This window comes from Cynoglossus semilaevis, chromosome 11 (assembly GCF_000523025.1).
Source record: "Cynoglossus semilaevis isolate Cse_v1.0 chromosome 11, Cse_v1.0, whole genome shotgun sequence".
NCBI lineage: Eukaryota > Metazoa > Chordata > Actinopteri > Pleuronectiformes > Cynoglossidae > Cynoglossus > Cynoglossus semilaevis.
Window position 1 is genome coordinate 11,568,225 of NC_024317.1, and position 19,422 is coordinate 11,587,646.

Sequence of the window (19,422 nt, forward strand, 5' to 3'; positions counted from 1 at the left end):
AGTTTGGGTTCAACACCACCTGGTCTGACCATGGTCCAGAATCACTGCAGATAAAAGAACTGGAAGCTGGAAGTCGTTCAAACAGATACAGTGTAGAAACCTCTGTGAGGACATTTTGGTCGTCATCGTTGGTCGAACCTTTAGCTGTCTTTGCTCTCTTAGTTACCTGCTAACTGAATTTACTCACTTCTAATCTGAAGATATTTTCTGACACGACTTAACTTCTTGGATACTCCAAAGCTATTCGGTTAATATTAATGATATATTTGTTTCATGTTGTCGTTGTAAGTTATCAAACTGATTTTTCATTTTTGTTTTTAATAATTACATATTTGGTTCTACAGTGGTTTGGTTGGACTGTGAGGTGTCCAGGTCCTGGATCGTCACACACTCACCCCGGGGTTTCACACCTGCAGTGAGGTGTGTGGGTGCCAGTACAGCAGTGGACATTGAGGCCAGATACCTAGAAATACTTTTTTAGCAACCAAACAAACTTTTTGGAGCAATCTATTCCAAATTATACTGTCATTAAATTTTAACATCTAAAGTCTTTAGAATGGTATCCATCAAAAAGTGTCAAAGCTTCTTTAATACATGTGGCCACACCTGCTAATCATCAGTTGGTGCATTTGATTTTAATTAGCGCCACCTGGCTGCTGCAGACACTCCTAAAGCCTGTGGAGGAAGGAATTCTTGACTGGAAAAGTGAATGACATTCAACTATAAATACATTCAACTATAAATATATATATTCAACCGTCTGTTCCCAAAGGTCCAGGCCAGTGAGTATGGCAGGTACGTGGTGATATTTTATGTTGTATGATAATGTTTAATGTTTCTCAGTGACCTCAGCAGTACATCCCATAAATGTGCTGCTAAATGTAAGAACACACACACACACAGGACATAGACATGAAGTTTAGAGTCTTTATTTGGACTTTGACACAGCAGAGGACATCTGTTGCAGTGGCTTCGCTGTGATTGTTCCATTTTCAGGGTGCAGTCTGCTCACGTCACTCAGCATGCTGAAAAAACAAGATGGAACTTTTGAATGTCTTTGACATATTTAGAACTCAAACCTCAAAAAATGAGATTTCTTTCTTGTTGTGTGGTTTAAGAAGTAAAAGCTCAACACACCTTAGTTCCTTGTTCGCGTGTGCGGACGCGCAGCTTGTTGACCTGTGATTCAGCCATGTCAGCTCTTTCTTCAGCATCATCCAGCTCGTGCTGCAGCTTCCTGTACTTGGACAGGTTGGTGTTGGCCTGCTCCTCCTGCACACATTCAAACAGGGTTGGCTCAGACTCGTGGCTGACTTTTCCTCTCCAAAACTGTAGTATTTATATTGTGTGGAGTAAAACAAACGACACAAACAAGTGTTGGTGTACTCACTGCTTCTTCTGCCTGTCGTTTGTAGCTCTTCACCTTCACCTGCAGTTTATCAATCAGATCCTGCAGACGAACCAGATTCTTCTTGTCCTCCTCAGCCTGCACAAACAGAAATTCTGCATTTAAGAGCGACATAAAAAGCCTGGCTTCCTTTAATTCAGTGCTTCTCTGTATTTCTGTATTTTTGTTTGTGAATTCTGTGCGTACCTGGTAGCTTAGCTCTTTGATTCTTCTCTCGTACTTGCGTACTCCCTTCTGGTGCTCCTGGCTTTTCTTCTGCTCAGACTCCAGTTCACTCTGTAGTTCCTTGACCTGCCGGTGAAGATCAGATCAGATAGTGACCTCTGGACTCATCAAACCTTGACCTGAAGTGTCGGAGAAAAACCACTCTTGGACTTCATACCCTCGCCTCCAGTTTCTGGAGTTGCTTCTTGCCGCCCTTGAGAGCGATCTGCTCAGCTTCATCCAGACGCATCTGCAGGTCCTTCACGGTTTGTTCCATGTTCTTCTTCATCCGCTCCAGGTGAGCACTGGTGTCCTGCTCCTTCTTCAGCTCCTCTGCCATCATGGCTGCCTACAGATATGCACAGTATTCCCACTGTCAGGTGAATGGTACGGAGGATGTTTATCAGGTATTAGTTTGTCTTCATGTCTCACATCAGTGATGGCCTTCTTGGCCTTCTCCTCAGCATTGCGACACTCCTGTACGGCATCGTCCACCTCATTGGACAAGGAAGTCAGATCACTTTCCAACTTCTTCTTCTGGTTGATCAACCCGGTATTCTGGACAAAAAAAAGATTCCATTTTATGTTGAATGTTTTCTCTGGGACATTGAGGACCGGACTTCTTGGTCTTGGGTTGAGTTCAACGAATTATCAACTATAGTTCATAGAAAGTTGGTGTAAAAAGTACTTTACGATTAAGATGTTTTAAACCAAAAGAAATTTGATAAAATGATAAAAAACAAAATCCCCAAAATGATTTATTTTTAAACCATGACCTGGAATGGATGTTTTTTTACAACATGTGAATTCTCTGTTAGTGATTTTCCTTCTTTCGCTCCGTGCTGTGGTGAGGGAAGTCATTTCTACCTGAGAGTGTAACAGATTGACTCTCTCTGTGGCCTCCAGCAGCTCGTGCTCAGCGAGTTTTCTTGCTCGGTCGTTCTGCTCCAGCAGAGATCGCAGCTCCTCCACCTCGGCAGCCAGCAGGTTGTTTCGACGTTCAGTCACAGCCACCTGCTCCTTCAGCTCCTCGTTCTTATGAACGGTGTCATCCAGCTCCAGCTGAACGTCCTGGAGATGAGGTAGAAGAGTCTCTGTGTAAAGCTGTTTCCTTGTGATGTCACCATCTGATTTTTTTAGGTATTACTTCAGGTTGTGTGGGGTTTAAAAACAGTGGCGTGGAGCTCGAGTCAGTTCCATGAACCCACCTTGATCTGGACCTGCAGGTTTCTCAGTAGTTTCTGGGACTCTGCAGCCTGCCTGTTGGCGTGGCTCAGCTGAACCTCCATCTCATTTAGGTCGCCCTCCATCTTTTTCCTTAGACGCACCGCCTCACTGCGAGACTTGGCCTCCGCGTCCAGAGTGGCCTGCATGGACTCCAGAGTCCTCTGGTTGCTGCGGCTAGAACAGACAAAGTTGTGACTATGGGGAGGAGGAGAGTGGGTTTCATGAATTTGTAGGAGTGTAGTGCATGCTGGGAAATAATACCGAAGACTGTCAATTTCCTCATCCTTTTCAGACAGCTTCCTTTCCACTTCAGCTTTGATCTGATTGAGCTCCAGCTGGATCCTCAGTGTTTTGCTCTCTTCGTGCTCCAGAGCGCCCTGGGAGAAAAACACACAAGACAAAGACCTTCTGTCCAGTCATCCATAAGAACTCCACAGACTACGGACGTCAAACGGAGGTGACACACTGCTCACTTCAGCTTCCTCCAAGGCAGCCTGGATCTCACTCTTCTCCACGTCCAGACCCTTCTTCATCTTCTCCAGTTCATTGATCGTCTTTGACCCCTGGCTGATTTGATCGGTCAGATCAGAAATCTCTTCTACAGGTGAACAAACAGAACAGTAGATTTACTGTATGTCAGTTTCAGGTCTTATCATTAACCAGCACCTGGTATCATGTACAGTACGTAACAGCACCTTGGAGGTTCTTGTTCTCCTTCTTGATAGTCTCCAGATGATCCAGAGTCTCCTCATAAGAGTTCTTCAGTTTGAAGAGCTCTGTGCTCAGGCCACGAGACTCCTTCTGAGAAGTCTCCAGCTCTGACTGGCACTCCTCGTACTTCTGCTTCCACTCGGCCAGCACCTGGAAGAAACCACGGAGGATCTCTTTAAACGGCTGACCCTGAATCCACTGCATGTGGGATGGAGCTCAGCTGGACTGAGGATGGTCCAGTCCAGGTCTATAGATCTACAGACTGCAGCTCCAGTGGGCGGCTTGTTTTGTTCGTACCTTGTCAAAGTTGCGTTGCTTCTTGTCCAGCATGGCTGCGGCAGCGTTGGCTCTCTCCAGGTCAATGACCAGGTCCTCGATCTCCGTCTGAAGACGATGTTTGGTCTTCTCCAGGGAAGAACACTTGGCGTTGGATGTCTCCACCGTCTCCTCCGCCTCCTGCAGACGCACCACCAGCTTCTTCCTAACAACACGAAGGTTCTTTGACTGTTATACCTGTCATTAATACACGGATAATTTAGTCAAACAAAACAGCCACTCACTTGGCCTCCTCCAGCTCCTCAGTTCTCTGGATGGCATCAGTTTCGTACTTTGTCCTCCACTGAGCCACGTCAGTGTTGGCCTTGGACAGAGCTCTCTGCAGCTCAGCCTTAGCCTCCTGCTCCTCATCGTACTGCTCTCTCAGAAGATCACTGTCATGTCTAGATGACTGCAGTGCATGGGCCAGAGCGTTCTTGGTCTGGAATGACCGAGGCGTGTGATTAGCTAGAGTGGTAGCACTGTGACTTTTAAATATCTGGGCTGCCTGTGAATGATAATTGAACTGATGGAGTGTTTTATACCTTATTCTCCTCCTCCAGCTGTTTCTTTAACTCTTCAACAGTCTGGATGAAGGAGTTCTTAGCCCTCTGGAGCTGGGAGACCAAGGCTTCACGCTCCTCCACTTTCCTTCCCAGCTCATCTACAACAGGCGTGAAAAGAATATTGATCAATCCATAAAATCAATGATAAAAGACGATGACAAAAATTAGATGAATTACGTAGTTTTATGTTGCTGGAAAAATAGTCGCTGTACTGTGGCTAATGCTAGATGGTCTAGACCAGTGGTTCACACGTGATGGGAGCTGACATCCTCAAGTTGAGTAACTCTAGTCTAACACTGGCAAAACTAAGTGATGTTACAAGGTGAAGAGAGCCATGATTCAATGTAAAGGCTGCTCTACTTTTGTATTATTGAAAAATACAGTCCCTGCTGCAGGAGGGTATATTTCTTTAGGAGGTAAATTAATCAGTAATAAAGTCATGCAGTATTTTGGTAACAATTATTGCTTTTGTATTTATGGTTGAATCATTGAATTTAATACCATTTTTTGGCAGAATTATTTTTACCTCTCTCTGTCTGAGCCCGAGCCCTTTGAGAGGTGGCGTCACTGAGCTGCCTTTGGAGCTCGTCCACCTTGGCTTTGGCCTCGTTCATTTGGTCTTCGTACAGGCGACACATCTTCTCTGAAGTGGCCTGCAGACCAGACATGACAAGTTTGGGTTTTTAAGAAAAAGGAACGATAAGAAACAGCAGTGTGAACAAAGCCTTTGTTTAATTAAAGTCTGACTAAAAGTCATCCCCGTGTTCATGTTTGTACCTTGCCCTTGGCCAGTTGCTCCACAGTGGAGACCAGATCATCGCTCTCCATCTTGGCTTCACTTCTCTCTTTCTCCAGCTTCTGTTTGACTCTCTGCAGGCTGTCGATCTGCTCGCTGAGCTCGGCCACGCTGTCGGCGTGCTTCTTCCTCAGAGTGGCTGTGGTTGCCTCGTGGTGCAGCATTGCCTCTTCCAGGTCCCGGCGTAACTTCAGGAAATCGGCCTCTCTTTTCTTATTGACCTCGATCTGGGCCGAGGTGGCGCCGCCGGCCTCTTCCAGGCGTTCGCTCAGGTCTTCTAGCTCACGGGCGACATCTCCACGCTGCTTCTCTGCTTTGGCCCTGCACGACCGCTCAGCCTCCAACTCCTCCTCTAGCTCCTCTGTACGAGCCTGAAACCATTATTTTTTAACTCAGTTATTCTGTCCAAATTGTGTAGTTTACACATCTTTAATGTCATCTATAGTAATAAAATAATGTAGTTCGGTTAATTCTGCTTTTATTTTTTTTTATACATAAGTGTCAATTAAATGTGTAAATATTGCAGGAGAAGAGTTGAAACCTGTAACTCCTTTATTTTCTTCTGGAGTTGATTAACCATTGCTTGTTCATCTTCAATCCTTGAGCTTATTGCACTCATTTCATAGTCTTTCCTGGTAAAAATGAAAAAATGTTTTAATGATTCATAGCAGCACCAAATGGAAGATGACGTCCAATGTTCCGTAAATATTTGATCAATTTACTTTTTCAGCCTCTCTTCGAGTTGCTGTTTGTCATTTTCCAGGTCCATGGCAGACTCAAGAGAGAGTTTCAAATCTCCCTCCAGCTTACGCTTGACACGCTCCAGGTCCAAACGCAATTTCTTCTCCTGTTCCAGGGAGCCTTCAAGCTGATTAACAAAAACGGTCAATATTAGTAGGTCGATATGCTTCACCCGGAAGGTGAGAACAAACATTATCACATAAACTCACATCGTCCACTTGTTGCTCCAGCTTTGTCTTAGTTTTGGTCAGAGCGTTGACTTTGTCTTCCTCTGCCTGCAGGTCGTCCAGTGTCTGCTGATGAGCTTCTTGGAGAGCTTTTTTCTCCTTGGTTAACTTCAGGATGGTTTCGTCCAGAGCTGCCATCTCCTCAATCAGGTTCTTCACCTGCAAACCATAGATTTAAATGTTTAAAAATGTTTAAAAGTGATCTGCTGTGGTGTGATAATTGACTGGGCTCCTTACCTTGTTCTCAGTGGCATGTTTTTCTTTTTCCACTTTAGCCAGAGTGATCTCCAGGTCGTCGATGTCTTTCTTCAGCTCAGCGCACTCGTCCTCCAGCTTGCGCTTCTTGCTGAGCAAATTAGAATTCATCTCCTCCTCATCCTCCAGCCTCTCCATGATTTCTTTCACCTTGGCCTCCAGTTGGATCTTAGCTTTGATGAGCAAGTCACATCGATCCTCAGCATCAGCCAGGTTGTCCTGCTCCTGTAGCAGAGATGCCCAAGAGCACCCAAGGTGAGTTCATTTTATCATCACTAGAAAATGAATGTTTCCAAAATCTGTGAGTCCCTTACCGCCTGCAGCTGCAGAGAGAGGTCATTCTTCTCTTGAATCAGGGAGACCTGTCTGTCCTCCAGCTCCTTCCGCTTGACCTCAGATTTCTCCAGAGCCTCCTTCAGCTTTGCTAGCTCCTCCTTCAGAGAAGCTAATTCTTTCTCTGTAGCTGCGCTCTTCAGAAGGGGCTTTATTTTGAAGAAGAGCTTCATCCAGGGCCAGTGCTTGACCGCGTTGAAGGACCTGATGTTCCACTGAATGATCATCAGGGCGTCCCTGAAAAATAGACATGAATGAGAACGGCTGTTTTCTCTACAGCAGTAAAGATGAATGTGTCTCGAAATGTAACACTAAATGTGTTTAGTAGTATTGTGTATCTGGAGAGACTTTGTCAGCTCTGACACTCAGTTACTTTCTATATCAGGCGTTGCCAACCCGTGGCTCTTTGCTTTGTTTCATGCAGCTCTTACGTTTATAACACAGGAGAGGGAGAGTTTTTTTAAACAAGCCATTCTGCCTATATGTCAGGCATCATTAGGACAATTCAAAGGATTCAAATCTTCAATTCTCTCCACGCTAACATCGACCAGAGATATTACTGTGGGTTCATGTTGAAAAGAGAAATGTTCAAATGTACTGACTGTTTGACCTTGTGACTCAAAGGGAGCAGAGCTGATGAAGGAGGTGAGAAATATTTATCATGAATTCACCTGTTTATTTATCCAGTCACTGCTCCTTGGTGCTCAACTCTTGGCTCCACTCCCATTCCCATCCACTGGTGTGAGTCTAATCATACACCAAAGGATGCGACATGAAATCATACACCTAACGCTGCTGCTTTTGATGTTTGACGACCGTGACCAAACGGGGTTACTAGATTGATTTAGTTACAGAGGGACGGCGTCTCACGGCCCTAAATATGGACGCAGATCAGATTGGTCAAGGACTTATGCTATCAGTGTTTAGTGCCCAAGTTTAAGTGGGCTCCACAATCGGAGGGTGGAGGGTGACTGGGCTGGGAGGGTGGGTGAGTGTGTGGGAGATAGCTGATTGGATGTTTAACATGACTCCACACCGAGGGTCTCACAAAGGTGACTGTCTGTTTTTATTTAGAAACCACAACCTTTTGTCAGACGGACTGTCTGTAATCCTCTGTCACCCGCCACATATTCCACTAATGCACTCACTTAGAAGTACAGGCGCCACGGACAAACAGGGCCAAGGGCCATCAGGCACACGGGGGGAAAGTGGGGGCTGGGGTTGTATTTTTAGGGAGGGCCTTGGCAGCTGTCACTTGTCACATGTCGCCACCTGGCTCTGGTCAGCATTGTTTAATTTAAAGAGATGGATGGAATGAACCCAGACCTGTGGCTCTGTGGTATGTGTGAGTGTGACTAAAAAAAAAACAATGGAGCTACACACGCTCACACACACATACCAATTGAATTTAAGGGCAAGCAAACACCTGGCATGGACTGGTAGGACAAACTGGAGCTCCAGAATGTTGGCCACCAACATTCTGGAGCAGACGACCGAACATCAGACAGATTCATGAACAATTGTGTTGCTTTTAAGCCTTTCCAAAAGACGACAGGTGGAGGAGGTCTTTATTTTAGGGCGTGACCACTGTATTCATAGATACAACACTTGAGCTGTATATCTGTTGGACTAATCTTCTTAACCCATCAAGAGGTTAGTTATTTGAAGGATTGTTGGCATTCACTGAGTCATTTTATGTGCAGCCCAATTTCACAAATCAAATTTTGCCTCATTGGAATTCATACTGGTACTTTTGTTTAAAAAAAAAACGGTTCTGTAGAATACAAGCGCAAGTGTGGCTTATAAATGTTTATAAGCCATGGGTAATATGTTGGACCTGACAATGACCCTAAATGTTCCACATCTTAGTCAACCAGTGCTTCTGTATTGTATCAATTGCAAATTAATAATTGTTACTGTTATAATACTCGACTCTTTTACCTGCGTTCCATCATCCTGGCCAGCTCCAGCCTCATGATTTTACCACGGGCAGCAGCCTGCAGCAGTGTCAGGACTTTGGCCAGACGCTGGTCCCTGAGCTCCTCTAGGTGACCCAACAGACCGGCCTTGAAAAACACCTACAGGAGGAAATGGAACAATCACTACTTGAACAGCATGGGTTGATGACCTCACATGATCCTTAGAGAAAAACAACTATTTTATATCCTATGAAGCAGAACTTTTTATTAACTTCTGTCTCCATGAAAAATTTTAATGTGAATTCTGTGAAACTCTGTCAATTCTAACAAACATTCTATGTTAATCAAATGCATTACATCAGATTTGGACATAAACTACTGCCTTTTACCTTGGTGTGTCCAAATCGATACTGGCTGTGGTCAATATCCAGTGAAGCTAGCAGCTTCTCTGCTGCCTTCCTGCTGTCCACAAACTTATCATCTGGGATGGCTTGTGGATTCAGGATGCGATAGCTAGGTTTTGAAAACATGACTGATTATTCTGATATCAGGAACATGTCAAATCAAAAGTTTAATTTTGTTTCTGTGTGCTTTGTCTTACCGTTGTTTGAACTCAGCATAGAAGATGCGGTTGGGAAAACCCTTTCTGCATATCCTGATGCCTTCCAGAACGCCGTTGCAGCGAAGCTGGTGCAGCACCAAGAAGGAGTCCATGACACCTGGACGGATGAGTTTGGCCCTTTATACCCATTCAAGTTCCTGCTACTCTCAGGTGAGTGTATATTTTGCTGGGTCTTACCTGGAGTCTTGGTCTCATTCGGGATAATGCACCGAACAAAGTGCGGCTGGGTGCTACGAAGGTTGGTCATTAATTTATTTAGATTTTCCTGAAGTAAAAGAGAGAAAAACACCATTGGAAACAAAGCGTGATCTGTTCCCTGTTATATTTACTATTCATATACATTTTGTAATTAGAGATTTAGACATTTTAGACATTGACACCGACAATAACGTTGGAAAAGAAAAATATTATTATAATTATAAGTGACAACCCGAGAAATTATTCTACGTTTGTTTGGTGGAAAATGGACATTAATTCTTTTGTGCAAAAGAGGAAAAAATACCATGCAGACTGTTGTATGTTTTAAAGAGGAAAAAGCCTGTGATATGAAGGTGTTTCAGCCATGACTGACACTGGAGTCTGTGAATCTACAGTTTACTAATGAGTGAAAATGTCAGATGGATTTTTTTTATTAACGTTAATTCTGACTCAACATGAGTGATAAACACATGCTGCCTGGATATACAGTCGCCCACAGACTGTCCCTGTCTGTCCCCTATGAAAATTCATGGATAATGATGAGGACAACAATCAGACAAAGACGACCACAAACTATTGATCAGCTCAGCTTGGATTTGATACAGGAGTCAGTTGGAAATAAAGAAGTCTCTTTGATGATTGGTCAAAACTCTTCATGAAACTTAAACAAGTCAAGTACTTGTTAACTTTTTATGTTACCCAATTACAGTGATATCTTTTCAGAAAGTTTATATCTTTTCTGGGGAGAAATGCGTACTTGCTGACTCAAAACAATTGCACAGTGAAATTGTTCATCTTGAACTGTTGCCTAAAGGGCTGGACCAGGTCTTGATGGTGTGGAAGAGAGGAGCCAGCACAGACTTAAAGTGATGTTCATGTGATCATTGCACTAAACATCACTGCAAGTCTTAACTGCCTCCGTCCCAGCTGTCGCTCAGATGGCGTCCAAACTACACCTGCCATCATGGCTGACCAATCAAGGCTTTGACAGGCTCACCTTGTGCAGCTGTGACACCGTCTGGAAGGAAGCTGCCTTCTTCCTCTTTTCCTTGACGCCAGGTTTTGGCTCCGAGGGAGCTGATGATTGATTAATGGACTGATTAATTAAAGGAGTTTCACGATTATTACAGCTATATTACTGGAGACTGGTCATCAGAGTGTATAATGTAAACACATCCAGTCAGATTACAGATTACTGTCTTGTACCTGAGTCCGAGCCAACGTAGTTCTCATACAGAGAGGCCATCAGCTTGTTGGAAGACTTCTGGAAACATGCCACCACTGTTTCATTTAAAGGGTCTTTGTTTTTGTCCAGCCAGCCAAAGATGTTATATGGTACCTGTTACAAACACAGCACTAGTTATGTCATCTTAGAAATGTAATTAACCACAACATGACAGTAATCTACTGTTTGATCAGTATTTGTGTGAAGGACCCAATATGGTTAACAGAGTAGATTTACAGTCTGGAAATATTCCGTATTTAATTGAGTTGTTTTTATTGCAGCTATTTTACAACCATGTCAGAAACATTTGCTCTTGGAACAGCTGTGACTGCTGACAATTTAGTGTTTGCTCTGTGCATAGTTGTCCACTTACCACCCCAGCGTAGTGGACCAGCTCAAAGTGGGTCTCGTACTTGCGTTTCTTGTCCGGTCTGGCCCTTTGGAAATTGGGTGACTTGCCAATGTGATTATCATACAGCTTGGCTTTGAAGCTTCCATCTGTGGCCTTTGGGAACATGCACTCCTCTTCAAGGATGGACATGATGCCCAGTGGCTGAAAGTAGAAAGAAAGTTATTATTATGATGCTACGTCCCATCCAAAAACATGAACCTAGACATTATCACTGATATTATCAGTTGCCCTATTGTTCTGTATTGGTAAGAATCTCACAATTTGATTTGATTTTTTTAGGTCACATTTGATTCAATATTGACTCACTGTTGGACCAAGTCACTGCCAGGCTCCTCCACACTGCACAGAGCGTCTCTGTAGGTGCCCCTCTCTTTCAGACGGGGCACTGTTCTCTACTCAACTTGTGCTCTCCTTCAACACGAGGGGCTTGAATTGATTCAGAAGGTTGCTGAATCGATATTGAAGTGTGTGTGGGTGCCAAATGGTAGGATAAATGCACGTAGGCCGCACACACTAGAAGCCAGCTGTGCTGTGCTGCGATGAAGAGCCAAATGCCCCCTCTCCTGTCACCCTTTAGCTCGCTTACCACAAAGGCAAACAGTTCGGTTGTCTCCAAGACATACGTCAGACATCTGCTTTGTGAACAACCTTCAAAATAGTCAGTCGTCTAATCAACACGGTGCAATCTTTACTGTGAGTTGCTATAGTTCAGAAACATGATGCAACAGAATTAGCTGCAGCAGCATCTGACTGTGGGTATACATGTGGAGTAGTGGAATAAGGCACTCTGGACAGTGTACCACTGCTGTAATGGATGTATGATAACAAGCCTCCAGTCACTAGGTGGCAGCAACCCATACAGTGATTTGTACAAATAAACAATATACATGTTATTATTCTCAATAGTATTTCAATTTGCGGCAGTGTGGGTCAGGAGGGCACGGGGGGCGTGAGCCCAACATCCACATTCTGACTGAGCGTCTAATAACTCTTTAGATTCTCTTTGGTTAATTATGATTCACTCACCTTTTCAATTAGATCAATGCACGGTTGAAGGTCCAAACCAAAGTCAATGAAAGTCCATTCAATGCCCTCCCGTTTGTACTCTTCCTGCTCCAGGACGAACATGTGGTGATTGAAAAACTGTTGCAGTTTCTCATTGGTGAAGTTGATACACAGCTGCTCAAAGCTGTTGAGCTGCAACAACACAGGAACAGGAGTTTACAAGTGAAAGGCACAAAAGAAGAAATGTTTGCCAATCAGTTTGATCTTAATAATTGAGGAAGCTGAAGACATTTTAGGTAATTTACCTCAAATATCTCAAATCCAGCAATGTCCAGGACTCCGATGAAGTACTGTCGGGGCAGCGAGGTGTAGAGCGTACGATTGATCCGTCCTACCAGCCATTTAAACATGCGGTCATACGTGGCTTTGGCCAGAGCACCGACGGCGTAGTTTACCTACAGCACATACATACACACACACACACACAGAACAAGACAGAACAGCTGTCATTCACTTAAGTAGTGCCTGTTGCTTAGATACCAGTCCCTAGTGTGTGTGTGTGTGTGTGTGTGTGAAGTGAGGAGGTTACTGATGGACTAAGGAGTGAGATGATGTCATGGTAATGAACCACTGCGTGTTCTCACCTCTTCAACATGGAAAGACATGAGCATGGCTCATATAAGATTTCTTATACGACTTAAGGAGAGAAATGAATGACAGGCAAATGTAAATAAGAGTGATTATTTTTGTGAACTTGTGCAGTAAGGTGGTGTATGCCATTGTGGCAGGTATGGTAAATTGGCAGGACACCTGACAACACACTGCGGTCGAAACCAAGAGTCAAGAGCAAACCTAGATGTTTCCAGGGTGGAGCTACCCACTGAGAGGGCGGAGGTATTATAACGACCCACGTTGTGTCATCACAATGTGGGTGAAATGGGAATGGCTGGTTTTGAGACATTTCCAGATTTGGCAGATCGCAGTATAAAGTGTTCTATTAATCCATGCTTCTCTTTTTTGCCTTATTTTGGGCTATCTTTAGTTTTTACACGTGGATTTACCGATACAGTTTTGGGGGATGACTACTGCCATCTGGGGCAGTGTATTTTTTTTAAATGCGTTTGCTGATTGTGCGCTGGGCTTGTTTCTGGACAGGTTTAATCAAACAGTTTACAATACTGAATGTGTCTGTGCCAGTGTTTTGTATCATCTACAATATCTGTAGGAAGTGTGAAAGTCATGACATGGAACCCATAGCAGTTGATGTTCAGTTTTCTCACCTGTTCGACATTCTGTCCCTTAACCACGTACTCGTTGCCCACCTTCACTCTTGGGTGGAGAAGACCTTTGATGAGATCAGCTGAACTGACTCCCATCAGGTACGAGGCCTTGTCTGCACCTGTTCATATAACATCAAATAAGACACTGTAAAGAAACACTTTTGGTATGGCAGTATGGCAGACAGAAATCCTTACAACTGCACTGCACTTCCCCCCAAAATAAGAGTCTGTGAAAATTAACATAATGGTGTTTGACTGTTAAAATTCCAAAAGTGAGATCTCCCAAAATGAGCAATAGTGATAATGGGGTTGTCAAATATGTGAGCAATAGTGATAATGGGATTGTCAAATATGATACTGAGCAATAGTGATAATGGGATTGTCAATGAAGTATCGTATGAAGGATTGTATGAAGTATCTTCATTGTCCACATTCATAAACATCTGGTCTTTTTGGGATTAAATTCATAGATATAAACAGCTCGAGTCAGTGGTTCCTACTTTCAGTGCCATCGGTCTCGGCCTGTTCCTCCCGCTGCTTTTGCTTGAATTTCATGTTTCCAAAGTGCATGATGGCTCCAACTATTTTATAGCAGCCATACTTTTCATCAGGCAGGAAACCAAGGATGTCCATGGCATGCTGAACACAGAGGGTAGGAGAGAAAAGTTATCTTTATTTTTTGTTTAGTTTTTGACTTTGGTTACATTTCTGTCAAAAGTGAAAAGATAAATGATCCTACATCAGTGGCCATCAACTCCTGTCCATCATCCACGTTCTCCACTGTAGTGACACCCTGTGAGCAGAAGTGGAAGTCATACGGGTTGGAGGACACCAGCAGCATGTCTGTAACCAAGAGACGACAAATACTGTCGTGGTCTGTGGCAATAAACAAATACATAGACAGACAGACAAGTAAATAAATGAACAAACAACCATAGTGACTGACCTATCAGTTCTGGTTTCTTCTGGGACATGATTTGGTAGTAGATATGATAGCTCCTCTCTCCAGGCTGCTGAAATATCACTCTGGATTTTTCCAGAAGATCTTTAAGAAAAGAGACAACAACGCTATAGTTCATCAAAGGGGACAGAAGCAAAGAAACAGGAAGAGCAAAAATATTTCTGAATTACCTATATATACTTATAAACACATAGAACTTATTAAAGTGAAGTGAAGATATTAAAGATCCTCACATATATCAATATCAGCTGAGGCCAGTTTGCCAGTAGGTCCAAAGTGGATTCTGATGAATTTGCCCTGGAGACAATATAATAAAATATCAATGAACAATTATACAGTGTATAAACAGTCATGTGTTAGTTATTATATTATTTACGTATATATTAACCCTTGCCATTTCTTGCAATACCCTGTATGTACAGTATGTCTTACAAAATGTCTTTTATTTTCTATTTTTTTACCGTTTTTTTTTTCTTGTGAGGCTAATATATATATATATATATATATATATATAATGAAGTGAAGATCAATACTTACAAAACGGGACGAGTTGTCGTTCCTTAACGTTTTGGCATTCCCAAAAGCTTCCATGGCAGGGTTCGCCTCGATAATCTGATCTTCCAGAGTCCCCTGCGTACAAAAGAAGGTTTAAATACCCAGTCTTGGTGAATATAGAGTAGTTTTTTTTCTATTAAACCAATTTCTGCAGCTTTGACTCACCCCTGTTTTAGTGGCAGGGCTCTACAGGAAAAAAAAGGGAAGATAGTGAGTGTGACAATGTGCTAAATGCTAAAGAAAATTGCTTTCACAAAAACAGGGGAGAAACACCAACCCAAAAATTAGAAATTGTTGGTTACGACTGAATGTTGAAAAACAATGAGCACCTTATTTAACATGATGGGAGTGTGGTCAACACACAGGAGGACACGGGAGGAACATTAAAAATAAGAAAACAAAAAAAGTCAAAAAGCAAAAGGTAAAGGTAAAAGGTTCTGAGCCCAAAAAGCAACAACAAAAAACAAAAGGAGTAAATGAAAAGGGAGGAATAATGATTTTAAAAACAAAAACAATGAAGGAGCAAAGCTGAGTGGCAGAAAACTGCTGCAACAGCACAAGAGATGAGGATAAAGAGTTTTTACACTGTGACAGGGAGGGAATGAATGGTGTCACTGCAGACTTCCTGGGAAAAAAAAAAAAAAAGCTCAAAAAGAAGAGGAGGAAAACAAAACTATGGGTTTCCACATCAGCCTTACTCCTTTTTTGGCAGTTGAATCCCCCAGAGCTGCCACTATGGCAAAATACTGAATGACACGTTTCGTGTTGACAGTTTTGCCAGCACCGGATTCTCCGCTATAGGAGTTTGAAAATAATACAAAAAACAAAAAAACAAAAAACAGTATACAAAATGTCAAAATGTCAGAAAATCTTGAAAAAACAAAAAACCATTAATGACAATAAAGCACCTGAAAAGATCAAGTTTTATGTCCTATATATTTTCTTTTTTAAAAAAGTTCACTCACTGATTATTAATGCGGTGGGCTCAGAAATGAGGATGACGACAGCTTTTGGTGGCAGCAGAAATATATAGCAAGGAAACTGCTGAAAAAAATCTCTGAGAATCCATGCTTTACTAAATTTACTCCATGTTGTATTTAAAAAGTAATGTAATTAATAAGTAATGAAAATGTATGCATTTTTTGCTCATGATAATATTATGATTTACGCAGGTCCATATGGAGAGAACGTCTTCTCATGCACAGTCCAGCATCATCAGGTAAAACATTACAAATAATTAATACACCTAGAAACAAGAATGTCAGTGTATCACAGTTTGAACTGTGTCACTAATATCATTTGTTTTTGAACCTTCTGTACTTGCTGTGTTTACATGACATGTTGTCATTACATAGAATGCTCCACACATTAGACCAGACAAATGTAACATCTGTCAAACCAACTGAAATCCCATCATGTCATTTCTGGTTATGGCTTCTAGACAGGACGTAGTCTGTGTACTGACACGTACAGCCGTCCAACTATAGTGAACTCTGCCCTAAAGGACGCAGTATTATGTGAATACTAGAAGTCTTAGGGTGGAACCAGGATGAACTACATATTTTTGTGTATAATATTAATCTTAGTAAGAACTGTAAGAATTCTGTGCATTTGTCATTGATTAATGTATTATAATTAATTAATTATATATTGAGAGTTACCAAATTGTTATTATTATTATAATTATTAACAAAGTTTATGTGAGGTTAAAAACAAAAAAACTCTTTCACATCCAATCCCTTGGATTTGGGCAAATATAAATCACATAAAAGTTAACACTTACGTAATCAGCATGGACTGGTTTTCTCGGTCTAGAGAGGAGAGAAAAACAAGTGTGAGCGCTGGTGCCTGCCTGTCTGATTGACAGGCCTCGTGTTGTTAAAAAAAGAGAAGGAAAACGCACTGCGTAGCAGGTCGTTGTAGGCATTATCTGCGATGGAGTAGATGTGCGGTGGAACTTCAGAGCGACGTTTGCCTTTGTAGGCAGCGACCACTTGATTAGTGTAGACAGGCAGCCATTTGTATGGATTCACTGTCACACAGAAGAGGCCGGAATAGGTCTGAGAAGACGGAAGGACAAACTGTATTTTAACATTTTAGTGTATATATATATATATATATATATTTAGAATGAATCAAAAAATATCTATTTCTCAATTATTTTGAATAGTAAATATTTTATCTTTAAAATGGTTTTAAAATCCCTAGATCTGTAAAACTTCACATATTCTGTTTTTGAAACATTTCTAAAACATACATATAATTAGCTATGTAATTCATTGGTGCACCATAGTACATGATGTTAATTAATCATTAATTAATCAAATCTGAACTGAATTATTAAAAAAAGACATTTAATTTAATTTATGTTATTGAAGAATCATTTTATTATAATTCAGGATCTGTTAACAAAAACAGTGAAAAACTGTGAAACATTTTGTCAGCTTTTTGGAAACATATAAACAATATCATCGTCCAGACTTTTGTGGTGCAAACAGCTGTACTCACGTAAATCATCCATTTTGCGTATCGTCTTCTTAGGTTGGACAGAACCGACGCCTCATTGAGATGGGTCAGCATGGCCATGTCTTCGATCAGGTCATACTTCGGAGGATTCATCTGCTGGACGTCGTCCTCCTTCACTGTCAGGGTCTGAAAGAAAAAACACAGACAAAACCAAACAAGTTAGGACTGAGACACGTGTGCCTTTGAAGACCAGGATTTGAAGGATCCAAACATGTTACAAGGTCAGTGGTCTCCATCTTTTTTTGGCTTGTGAATCCCTTTTAACATCACACATTTCTGAGAACTCCAGAGACTTTTTTTTATAGATATCGTCGATCACATTTGTTTTACTGTGTTGCAAATACAAAGTTAATTTTAAAAAGAATAATAAGTGGTTGAAAAATAACGTATCAGTAATTTAATTTTATAAATTAATAGACATTTCAGGTGACCTTAATTTAAATTAAGGATGCCACCACAGGGGGTTGCGACATCAAATTTGAAAAACACTCTGGTAGGTTACAGACTAATAAGGGAACCTTCATGTTAAATAATAAAGGAATATTACTTTATATTACAAGTAATCCCAGAATATTACAACCAAATGTTCAGAATTTACTCCCAAAAGTATTTATTTTGAATAATAAATTATGGCTTTTCTTTTGTTTTTAAGAAAAAGTAAGGGTGCAATTTTAAATAGACATGTACCACAAATTAATGGTGCAATTTTAAATAGACATGTACCACATGAGACTTAAAAAATCAGAACTAAAATTACTAATTAATTATTATTAAAATTAGCAATTAAATAGTAATTAAAATTACTATCGACTATTAAAAATGACTACAAGTACAGGAGAGTTTTTTGTGTTAACTTTACACACTGTCAAAAGGTGCAAACCCGGCAACCTTCCGATCTGTAGCTACGCGTGATCCGATAAGAGTTTTAAAAATAAATTCAACATTTTTTTGAAAATAAGTTCTTATAAGAGAAACGTGTATACAATTTCTCTCCAGGACTTAGAAGTAAAAGTACAGAATAGGGCTGATACTATAGATGTGTAGTATTAGTGTGTATAAATATCGTGTTTCATGGAGTAGTATTAGTGTGTATAAATATCGTGTAATATTTCATGGAAATAGTCGACCAAAACTATTTGAAAATGAAGTAATAATTATCTATCCAAGCAGAAGCTGCTCACTCACCCTCCCATCTTTGGTCTCAACAGTGACTTTGTCACCCTTGCGCTCTTTAATCTCCACCTCAACGTAGGCCTCTTTATCATCTGGGATCCAGGCGTGCTTCTTACCTGCAACAGTTCAGGAGTCAAACGGAGAAATACTGCGACAGGAGTAAATGTAAGAGTAAAAGTTTACTTTAGTTGTAGTAAACATAATGAACGAAATAAAATAAAACAGTATTTGTAGCACACACCTAATAGTTGCATTAAGACATGTATATTTTACTTATTGTGGCAGAAGTTGACATTTGTTGCTCACAAGTTGTCGTTACCTCTACACACATGGACCATCATTGTGCATACATTCAATACAGGTACAATTACAGATAACATAGTTCACATCTTATTTGTGTATATTTTCAAAGAAACCATAGTACACATTTCTGAAGCTCCTGTAGTAGTTTATATGTTTATCAAGACCAGCCTACAAAGCATACACCGGTGGATACATATATATTTATATATATGTATATATGTCCATACACAAATTCAGTTGTAAATTCAGCAATTGTTTAAAAAGAACACATGGCGAAACGAATTTAATGCTTGTTAAATCAATTAAATGTAAATATTGATGTGATATTGATATAGATAGCTGCGTGTGTCTGTGTATTTGCTGTGAGTTTTTCAGACCTACCGTCAAAAGCTATCGTCTGCGTCACCAGAAGCTCCATCTCAGATTTACGCAAAAACGGAGCGGCCTCTCCAAAGTCCTG

The 19,422-nt window shown here is 41.3% G+C and overlaps 1 protein-coding gene across 3 annotated transcripts; it reads right to left on the reverse strand.

The window, feature by feature from the left end:
• Nucleotides 1–913: 913 nt before the first annotated feature.
• On the reverse strand, nt 914–19,416 carry myh7ba (myosin, heavy chain 7B, cardiac muscle, beta a). Of its 3 annotated transcripts, XM_025059825.1 has the most exons (42): nt 19,344–19,416; nt 18,672–18,775; nt 17,469–17,612; nt 16,864–17,020; nt 16,744–16,771; nt 15,659–15,755; nt 14,943–15,035; nt 14,639–14,702; nt 14,391–14,489; nt 14,184–14,287; nt 13,945–14,083; nt 13,445–13,563; nt 12,470–12,619; nt 12,186–12,356; nt 11,121–11,300; nt 10,729–10,861; nt 10,520–10,599; nt 9,502–9,589; nt 9,304–9,421; nt 9,092–9,215; nt 8,725–8,861; nt 6,765–7,020; nt 6,433–6,675; nt 6,178–6,354; nt 5,950–6,095; nt 5,769–5,859; nt 5,209–5,598; nt 4,958–5,084; nt 4,411–4,529; nt 4,111–4,307; nt 3,848–4,031; nt 3,535–3,700; nt 3,313–3,437; nt 3,101–3,216; nt 2,821–3,013; nt 2,480–2,683; nt 2,045–2,170; nt 1,791–1,961; nt 1,595–1,699; nt 1,391–1,486; nt 1,138–1,272; nt 914–1,025 (listed from the first exon to the last, which is right to left on the reverse strand). In XM_025059825.1, the coding sequence occupies exons 1-42, from the start codon at nt 19,378–19,380 to the stop codon at nt 1,014–1,016; spliced, it is 5,745 nt and encodes a 1,914-aa protein (XP_024915593.1). In that variant the 5' UTR covers nt 19,381–19,416; the 3' UTR covers nt 914–1,013. The 3 variants fall into 3 exon arrangements, with proteins under 3 accessions (XP_024915593.1, XP_024915592.1, XP_008318745.1); XM_025059824.1 differs by lacking the exons at nt 15,659–15,755; nt 17,469–17,612; nt 18,672–18,775; nt 19,344–19,416 and adding an exon at nt 15,126–15,146 and having other exon boundaries at nt 16,864–16,954; XM_008320523.2 differs by lacking the exons at nt 14,639–14,702; nt 14,943–15,035; nt 15,659–15,755; ... (3 more) ...; nt 18,672–18,775; nt 19,344–19,416 and having other exon boundaries at nt 14,184–14,237.
• Between the last annotated feature and the right edge of the window lie 6 nt (nt 19,417–19,422).

Coding starts and splice junctions, on each gene's coding strand:
- myh7ba (XM_025059825.1), bottom strand. CDS start 19,380: ATGGAGCTTCTGGTGACGCAGACGATAGCTTTTGACG. Junction 11,301..12,185: donor GCATTGATCTAATTGAAAAG/GTGAGTGAATCA, acceptor TTCTACTTTCAG/CCACTGGGCATCATGTCCAT. Junction 5,599..5,768: donor AGAAAATAAAGGAGTTACAG/GTTTCAACTCTT, acceptor TAATGGTTTCAG/GCTCGTACAGAGGAGCTAGA.